General features: G+C 44.8%; 1 protein-coding gene and 1 long non-coding RNA gene across 3 annotated transcripts in view; one reads left to right on the top strand and one right to left on the bottom strand.

Moving 5' to 3' along the window:
* Nucleotides 1–5,533, top strand: part of LOC112405237 (uncharacterized) — a 13,115-nt gene extending 7,582 nt beyond the window's left edge. For both annotated transcript variants that reach the window (XR_003004293.1, XR_003004292.1), the window contains 2 exons: nt 2,787–4,647; nt 4,972–5,533. This is a non-coding gene — a long non-coding RNA (uncharacterized LOC112405237). The remainder of the gene's footprint in view (nt 1–2,786; nt 4,648–4,971) is intronic.
* A 142-nt stretch (nt 5,534–5,675) lies between these two features.
* EML4 (EMAP like 4) overlaps nt 5,676–9,491 on the bottom strand; it is a 160,520-nt gene continuing 156,704 nt past the window's right edge. Inside the window, exons 23-24 of the mRNA XM_024753567.1 lie at nt 9,368–9,491; nt 5,676–8,482 (exon numbers count right to left, since the gene is read on the bottom strand). The exon at nt 9,368–9,491 is cut by the window's right edge and continues 6 nt beyond it. Of these exons, the coding sequence (XP_024609335.1) occupies nt 8,009–8,482; nt 9,368–9,491 (598 nt within the window). The 3' untranslated portion in view covers nt 5,676–8,008. The remainder of the gene's footprint in view (nt 8,483–9,367) is intronic.

Genomic DNA, 9,491 nt, shown 5'->3' with positions numbered 1-9,491 from the left:
CCCGTGTCCCCTGCATCGGCAGGCGGACTCCCAACCACTGCGCCACCAGGGAAGCCCCAGGGAGGGGATCTTTGACAATTGAGTTCCTTTTGGAGCATCTGTCTTTAGGCAGATGGGGAGTTCAGAGAAAGCCTCTCATTGGATTGGCTGTTTTTCAGGTGCCTACAGCTCAGAATAATAACATACCAAAGTGGCATATTTGGGGCTGGCATGTTCTGCTACCCTTCAGAAGGAAGATGGAAGGAAGGAAAGAAGGGGAAATAAGGAAGGAGGAAGGGTGGATGGAGGGAAGAAAGAAAGAAACCTGAAGCCGGTGGTGCCTGGCAGGAGAGGATAGGGTTTTCAAGAAAGAGGATGTGACCAGTGTCACTCCCACGCCCAGAGATCAAGCCCTGGGCTAGCTCCGTAGAGTGACCTGGAGGCTGCCCTCCCAGTCCTCCCATGGTCACTAGAACGTGTCCCCAGCGCTGCGGAATGAGTGGCATAGAACAGACCCTAACGTTGAATCAGAACAGGGAGGTGCGAAGATCCTCAGGTCAAGGGCATACCTGAGAAATCTCCCGTGCTTGGGGCATAGTTCCCAGCAGTGCAGATGGCCCCTCTGGTTTCCTGAGTGTCCTCCCAGGCAAATCCAGGTGTTGAAATTTGATAACATTTAATAAAAAATGTTATCATCTACTATAATTTAAAAGAACTTCCTTCTGTTTCAATGTGAGGGTTTCCCATAGAAACCACTTCAGCCTGGGCGGCTGTGAATGGCGGCTTTATTAACAGAGCCATCTGCAGGCTTTCCTAACAATCTGTCGCCCTGCTCATGGCTTCCAGTGCAAACATTGTTTATTGTGATGTAGGCCTCAGCCTGTCACCCGTCACCTGGAGGGGGGACAGCCTTCCCTGCGCCCCGAGGCGAGAACAGCTCATCTGCTTCCCTCAAGCCCCTTGGACGCAGAGCCCTCGCAGAGCAGGGGCCGGCAAGAGCCCTCGAGCTCATCAGGAGGTCTCTCCCCTGAGAATCAGATGCTCCCTGTGGGCAAACCCTTACTCTCTTTCAGACGGAGACCAGGGAGACGGGGCCTAAACTTACCTAAACCCACAGTGAAACATGCCCTTTTCATTGCAGCCTTAGGTTTTTTATGTCAGATACCTCACTTGCCCTCACGGAAGGGCTGACTCACCTTCAAGTGGGACTGGTATGAGAGAGACCTCACCGATGCTCCAGGGGCCTGAGGGCTTGAAGCTAACACATTCTTTCGAGAGAAAAGGGACTCTTGGCTCAGCTCAGAATTAATTCATCTTTTCAATGGAAATGTCAAAGCCTGGCAAGCACTCCTGCTTATGATTCTGGTGCTGAGATATGAAAATGGATTTTGCCAGTGAAACCAGAGGGGGATATCGCTCTCAAAGGAGAAAGCCTGATCACCTAATCTCAATTCTGCCGCAGTTTCACTAGGGCCTGCTATATAGTGGAATTCTTTTTCTTGTCATTTTATTACTTCTGAGTAAGGGAAGGTGATTTAGCCCAAGCACCTGAGGGAAGGCAACTATGGGGCGGCTTCAGGAGAGCATTTCCAAGAAAGGGAGTGAGCATCAGTGACACTCAAAGCAGCCAGAAGGGGAAGCCAGTGAGGACCCAGGAGGAGGGAGAAGGGGTGCAGAATGCCCAGTGAAGGGGAGGACTCCTCTGGCTGCAGGGGTAATGCACTGGCTGCTTCTGGGGAGGGCAAGCAGGTAAAGCCTCCGTGTTCCCAGACACACCTCTGACCAGCGCCCCTCCCTTGCCTGGGGCTCCTCCAGGCCCACACTCAGCTAGGAAGTCTCGCACAGACCCTGTGGGGGCAGAGAAGTGGCAGGGAAAGCTGCAGGGAGCCCCGTTTCCCATCAGCAGTGTTTTATTTGATCATAGATGGAGTACCTGAAGTGCACGAGGACAAATTTTATTTAAAAATTTTTGTTGTATTAAGGCCCATTTTTGTTTCCATATTCCTTTCAAAAGCATAAAAGAGAAGGGAGTTTCTATATCATTATTTAAAAAAACTTATTTTGAAATAATTATAGACTTAGAGGAAGTTTAAAAAAAGAGAGACTGGTGAACCCTTCCCTCAGCTTCCCTCAGTGGTGACATCTTATATAATGTGTAGTTTTATGTCCAGGAAATGTTCATTGGTACAACAGAGCCATGCAGACCACAGACCTTCATCAGTATCCACCAGTTCTGCCTGCATTCCTGTGTGCGCGTGTGCAGTTCTGTGTGATTTAGTCCCGCTTATAGATTCGTGTGATCACCACCACAACCAAGATGCAGCCTGTTCATCATCACAGCGGAACCCCCGTGCTGCCCCTCTGTAGTGACATCCCCTCCCCTCCGTCCCTGTCCCCTGGCAACCACTAGTCTGTTCTCTGTAATGTTGCTGTTTCAAGAATGTTATAAATGGAAATGTGCAGTTGGTAAACTTTCCAGATCGGCTTTCCAGGATCCATGCTCCGTGAGGGTAGGGCCTGCATGTTTTCATCGCTGGATTCCACGCCGAGCCCAGTACAGTTTGCACATGTACCCGATGAAGCAATGACTCCTAGTCTCATACAAATTCGCCGGGTTCAGACTGGCAACCACTTTGAAGGTGTCGGCAGCACAACACGTTTTTACTGTGGAGTGAGTGAAGTCTGTAGAAGGAAGAGGCCCTGCCCTTCCTGGTCATCCGACTTACACAGTTGGGTTAACCGAGAGAGTGTTCTGTGGCTGATGCGGTAAGAGAATGCCAGCTTCTGGTTTCCCCGCTTCCAACCAGGTCTCCAAGTCAGCCCGACCCAGTGTTGGCTGAATGGGCATCACTGTGCTGAGATGGGCTCCAGAGTACGCTTTGACCCTTCCCAGGATGCACTCTGGCTTGGTGGAACATCAGGAATGAAACGGGATGACCAGGTATGAGGGCTTTGCTTTTTATTAAATATTTTTCTTCCCTGAGGCCCTTTTAGCACTTTGTCTCCAGCTCCTTTAGTGAGATCCGGCAAAAATGAACTCCACCAGGGGTTGAAATCTGCGTAATCCCGCAGAGATACTGAGTCAACACTGGCAATTATGCATATTCACGCCTGTCCCTGGGTGGCTCCCGAGGAAGATCTATTTTCAGGACTTCGTGTTTACATTGCTGAGGGAGAGGAGAGGCAGGATCAAAGCCCTCTGGCTGAGCCTGGGCTGGAGGATTAAGGGGAAGAAGCACTTGACCGGGGAAGGAAGAAGCTACTGTGCTGCTTTTTTGGTGAAATGGAAATTGCTCAAAGGTTGGAAAATAACGGAGCAGCTTCTCCACACAAATAGGTTTAAATTGAACATCAGGGACTGAGGACACAGGAGCCAAGAAAGGCAGGAAGGGCAGGGAGTCACTGGCAGCAGGTGCCGCAGCATGCCTGGAAGCTCTGCCCCACACTCCAGTTGTAGAGATGACAGGAGGGGACTTGTGCAAGGGAAGGGTCCCTCCAACTTTGTGACACTGTTCAGAGCCCAAAGACGCTTTTTCCAAAGCCTAATCCCTTTCTGTGGTTTCTGCATATACTGGTCTGAAATCCTTCCTACCAGAAGCTGAACCCATTTCATCCTCTTTTTGTTACTAATCATCATTAACTTACTGTTCTGCAGTGAGCATCTCCTGCAGTGCTGCACAGCAGAGCATGGGGCTGGCCCCAGGAACTCTGGGGGCAGGAGGACCTGCCTTCAAATCTTGGCTCAGCCACTTGCTACTAGGGTAACCTGGCTTCTCATCTGTAAGTTTACTTGTCTGTAAAATGGAGATAATCGAATTCAGGATTGTTGGAAGAATTGAATGAGTTAGTACGTGGAAAGCACTTAAGTGTTACGTTATGTGTTAGCTGTTACGGCTGAGTAGCATTTCGTTCTATGGATGTGTGCCATATTGTAGTCATTGAGCACTCAGTTTCTTATTTTCCACATTTCTTGATGTTTTTGTCCTTTGAGATACAGAAGTGGCACCCTTAAGTTTTTCTGCTAGACTTCTGGATTGGTAAAATTAAAACAAAAAACACAAATGTGTTCAGTTCTGTAAGCTATGGTCTCCTGAGGATGTCACCCATGGATATAGAAATGAAACACACTGACGTTTCTACAGACAATGAAACTTTGTTTTCTCCTTTTGGGATTCTTTCTCTTTTAGTTTCTTTGTCTACTTTGTATCAGAGGTTACTGTAGGGGTCTATTAATGAGGGTGGAGTCGAAATTCAGGTTTCCTTTGGAAAAGATGAACTGATTAGCACAAAAGGTGTAATATTATCAGCGTCCCTGAGGAGAGCAGGAGTTGCCCCTTTACAAAGGAGACATTTACTATGGTCCTTGAAGATGCCAGTCCTGGGCATCCTGGACAAAGGCAGCTCTTCAGCAGGGCCTATTTCTGTGATGGGGACAGACGTGCAGCGTTGCTGTGGGCAGTGCCCTCACCCTCTCCTGAACTGAGGACTGAGATGACATAGTCCTCTGCTGTTTCCCCGTCTCCTTTCCAAAAATCTCTGAATCTTCACCCACATCTTTTCCTTCTTCCTCCATTTATAGAGAATGTCGTTCTCCTCGTGTAAGTGGAAGAGGCTCCAGCTTTCCAAGTTATAACACACGAACGAAGTCCTGGCGTGGCAGTTATCTGGGTAAGTGAACGCAGGCCTGTTCCTGAACCTCCCCAGCCCGCCCCTTGCCCACAGGGCAACACGCCCCTTGTCACTGCGGGCTGGGGTGTCTGGGGGTGCACTGGCTACACGGGGACTCGTCCAGCAACAGCTCTGCTCCGCTCCACCCAAGTCCTGCACATCTGCTCTTCAGCCCCGTCTCCTTTGTCCTAAAAACGTGTCCTTGTCCTAAACTCTCATTGTAGTTCCACCTTTAAGCTAGAAACCTAGTTCCTTCTAGAAGTTACACTAACGAACAAACACCTCAATATATCCAAGATCTAATTCATCATTATTTCCCCATAGAGGTTCCCTTCTTGGATCTCCTTTTTTATTAAGAAGAAAAATCATATTGTTTAGTGGGTTGGTTCTGGTGTCTATCAATCAGCTGTTTTGTCTCTGAATTCTTGAAAGAGGAATTCCTGCCCCAAGACAGCCTCTCACAGGTTAGTATATGCGAGTGGCTGTGGACATATATTCATAGTTAACAAGGATGAGTAAGATGATGATGAAAACCCCATCATTTCCATGACTGTAAAACTGGGAATGTATGGGATACTCGTCTAACGCTTCATAAAGAAAAATTTGTAGCAGCTAATTTATGGTTGCGGTGTACAGAGGATGTGTCACTAAGCAACACGGGAGAGATGGCGAAAGTGGGACGCCGAGTTCAAGGGCTTCTGGCAGGCTACAGCGGGGAGGCAGGCAGTGGAGGCGGGTCAGGCAGGTGACCAGGATCACCAGGATTACCTAACAAACGAACACTGGCGAGAGTGTAGACATGAAATAAATTAAAACAAAGCTATTCCCTATTAAATGGAAGCATAAATCAGAAGTAATTTCCTCTAACATTATGAGATGGAGTCTGTCACTCCAGAATAGCTGTATCCATAGCAGTGGCAGTGGTCAACTGATAAATGTGTCCTTCTGAACTGTCATGTCTTCTGATGATTGGACAGTCACGGAAACTAGCAGCATAAATGAAAAAAGACTCAAGACACATTTAGAGAGACAAATGAAACATTTTATTTTTTAATCTTCAAAATCTTCTGCCATAAGACAGGAATGCATGATAGAAATGGCTCAACATCTTCACATGAAACACTTGGATTCATTTTCATTCACAAGTTTTTCTAAAAACATCTACAATTTCATAATCCCACCCACTTCCAACCATTATCACAGATTTAATTGACTGTTAAACAGTAGTCGCCAGCAATAGAGAGCTGGAACGCTTTCTGCGTATTAGTAGTGTCTTTTGAAACTACCACCCAAGATATCACGAATATAAATTTCATGGTACACAGCAACCCCAAAGGTGACTGATGTCCCCAAATAAACTCCCTGCTTATCATGGAGAGTGGTATCCCCCGGGTACTTAACGAAATGCTTTTTCTTCTCCTAGAATTACTTGTTCATCTCATAGTATTTTTCTTGCAGGGTATATAGCACATGCTGACCTGACGATTCAGTCACCACAGCTAATAGGCAAACATATATGCCTGATACTACTGCTGCTCTCTGATAATTATGTACAAACATACTGAAAAATGACGGGTTGCTTGGAGTCTACCTCCCTTCTTCTGAAGAGAACTACTTTGAGGTTTTTTTTTTTTTTGAACAGTTGTAAACAAAAGGAAAGAGAAATACATGGACATATATCTATACACAGAGATAACACACTGAGTATTTTCAGTGTGGTGTATATCTTCTTATATAGAGATACACAGAGTGAGTGTCTACACTCACCCCTTCACACATACCCACACCCTTACATACAGCATGTGAATACAAATGTCGTGAGTGTCCTTGGGAGTTCACTGAAGTTTGTGTATTACCAAATGATGATGAAATACCTGATTTGTATTTTACTCCTGAGAAGACAGCAGAAGGGAATGACAGTTCTGATGCACTTTGGAATGGCACAGTCACGTAAACACTTGCATACTTAAGACTTCTGAACTCATCCAAAGTTTCTAAACATGATCTAACCAAAAAAAAAAAGATATCAAAACATTGCAAGTTAAAAAATAAAAGTCTTTTTTTATAATCAAAGTATAAACAAATATATAGGAAATGCATATTTGTCAGTAATTATTTTGAAAATAGGAAACACATACTTAAGAAAAACAATCATCTGACAAAACTTAAAAAAACAACTATCCAATGCATAATAACACATGCACTGCCCCCAAACAGCAGAGGATAGCCACACCAGAACTGCAAGGCTTACAGCAACTCCAGCAGAGAAAGATCACTGTGTATAGCAGGTCTGTTGGTATGCAATTTATAAAAAATGCCTGTGACTATTATTCACACTTATATAAAAAAGAATTTGCAATTTGTTGAGTATTTTATCCCTCAATAATCTGTATAAAAATTACACCTAAACCAGTGAATTTCAAGCACCAATTCAATCATTTAAACTTTAATATTTCTGTTATTGAAGGAGCAAATTATGATGAAGGTTAAGCTAAGATTAGCCAAGTTTAATTTTATAGGCGTGCGGTTTCTTCTGTTCATTCACTTGAATGCCGAACATTTGAAAATGTTTAGGCCAGTAAAGGAATCCTTGGAGGAATCCATTATTTCGGAGTATCAATGGTTTAATATACATTAAAAGCTCTTTAACAAACCACTGCTTTCTTAGTTCGAAGATAAAATAGATTTGCACACAAGAAATTAAGGGACTCTGACTTAGAAAAGGCAGCACCTACATGGTAGACTAACAAGCACATCTGGACATCTGCTGGCTACGTAAGAAAAGGGTGTTATTATTTAAGAAGGCAACACCACTGCTCATGGCACTAATGAAGTTTTTCTTAACTAAAAAATTTCCACTAGACATTTGGGGTGGGGGGGAATCTCAGTAAGAGGGTTTTTTTTGGTTTTTGTTTTGTTTTTCTGATTTTCAGCATCAGAAAAAAAAGTAGCACAGTCTGAGCCAGCAGATGAGTAACAGTGTTTGTGATGCCTCTGCTTGTTCCTGAAGAAAACCTGCTCAGATAATGAGGGGTTTATTTAAAATCTATACAACCGCTGTTTTTGTTTCCAGTATTAACATCATACCACTCACGTACACAGTAATTTCTGAGACACAATTAATGTTTCAGTCTTTTCCTACTATTAAGTTTGGTTAATTTTCAACACACATCAAACCGAAACTTTAGGTCGACTGCATTTAAGAGACGGAAGATAAGACTATTGAAAACAGATTACGTGGAAACCAAAATCTCCATCAATAGTGATTCTCCATCACTTCCTGGCCTGTTATCTGAAACTTTATCACAAGACCACATCATGCAGTTGGAGGAAAAAAGTGAGTCACTCGGAAGTCCCGGTGTTAGGACAGGGGCGAAGGGTCTCGCTGGTCCCCGGGAAGAGCGCCTTCGCTCTGCTCATCACTCGTCTCAGGGGCTGGCTCTTCATAAACAGGCTCACCGAGGTCTTCGCTGCCCCCCTCGCTCTGCTCCTCACTGTGGTCTTCGCTGGGCCCCACAGTCTGTTCCAGGCTGTTCTCCAGAAGTGTGGGAGAACTGCTTATCCTGCTTTCTTCTTCAGCTGTCTCATTTAAGGGCTGGGAAGGAGGTGGTGTGGGAGCATCAGACTGCATGACACTTTCAATGGAAGAGATGGGGGCTTTGGTGAGCGCAGTATCTGCTACAACCTCATTTTGAGGCAAAGATAACTTTTCCACAAGTTTCCACTGAATGATGCTCATGTCTTTTCCACCAGTTGAAATCAGGTGACTGTCATTATGAGTAAAACTGACATTGGTGACATGGCTGCTGTGGGCACTGTACTTGTGACTGGGAGCCTACGTGAAATAAATCAGATAGGAAAATTAAACTCATTCTTCACATGCCTAGGTTAGGGAGGTCATTCAGTTTGTGAAACAGGTAATTCAGATCAAAACCACAAGTCACTGACTGAGGAATAAAGCTGGCAGTAATTTTCTTTTTAATACCTATTTATGTGAGAGAAACAGTAACTGGACAGCTGTACTTTCAGACTGTAAAAAAATAAATGTCTCTTCTGCATACTTGTTAGAGTTTAGTGACTATTCTACTGAGATGGCTAGGGGAGAATTTACTAGGTTGGAAAGATTAGAGACGATTTAGTTGTCATAATGTTGATCATGTACCAAAAATAAAATATTTTAATATGTTTAGAAGAAATTTAAAACTACCAAGGTATCGGGCTTCCCTGGTGGCGCAGTGGTTGAGAGTCCGCCTGCCTATGCAGGGGACACGGGTTCGTGCCCCGGTCTGGGAGGATCCCACATGCCGCGGAGCGGCTGGGCCCGTGAGCCATGGCCACTGAGCCTGCGCGTCAGGAGCCTGTGCTCCGCAACGGGAGAGGCCACAACAGTGAGAGGCCCGAGTACCGCAAAAAGAAAAACAAAAACAAAACTACCAAGATATCAAAAAAAAAAAAAGGACAATAAACAAAAATGAATAAAACATCAAGTCACTTCTCTGTCTTCTCCTTTACCTTAATTAATGAGGAAGGAAAAGACAAGCACTGCCTGCTTGGATGCTTACAGATGACCCTATTCCCTCCCCCCATGCACTGTAGTATCACAGACAGTAATTAGTAACCCTATGAATATTTTCCCACCATTGACACAATATATTCCCAAACAAAAATTATCCCCAAACAAAAGGCCCTATCACACTAGTTTTCATTAAGTTGATTTTACCTTTGCTTTGGAGCAGGGATACTGAAACAGGTGGACTTTGCAAAAGTCATCAGCAACAGCTATCACCTTTCTATTGTGGGATCGTACCAGTGCATTGATATCTGTCCCATCAGATCCTTCTGGC

This window comes from Neophocaena asiaeorientalis, unplaced genomic scaffold (genome assembly GCF_003031525.2).
Source record: "Neophocaena asiaeorientalis asiaeorientalis breed wild unplaced genomic scaffold, Neophocaena_asiaeorientalis_V1.1 scaffold171, whole genome shotgun sequence".
Lineage (NCBI taxonomy): Eukaryota > Metazoa > Chordata > Mammalia > Artiodactyla > Phocoenidae > Neophocaena > Neophocaena asiaeorientalis.
Note: the sequence above shows the minus strand (reverse complement) of the source record. Positions and strands in the feature narration are given on the sequence as shown.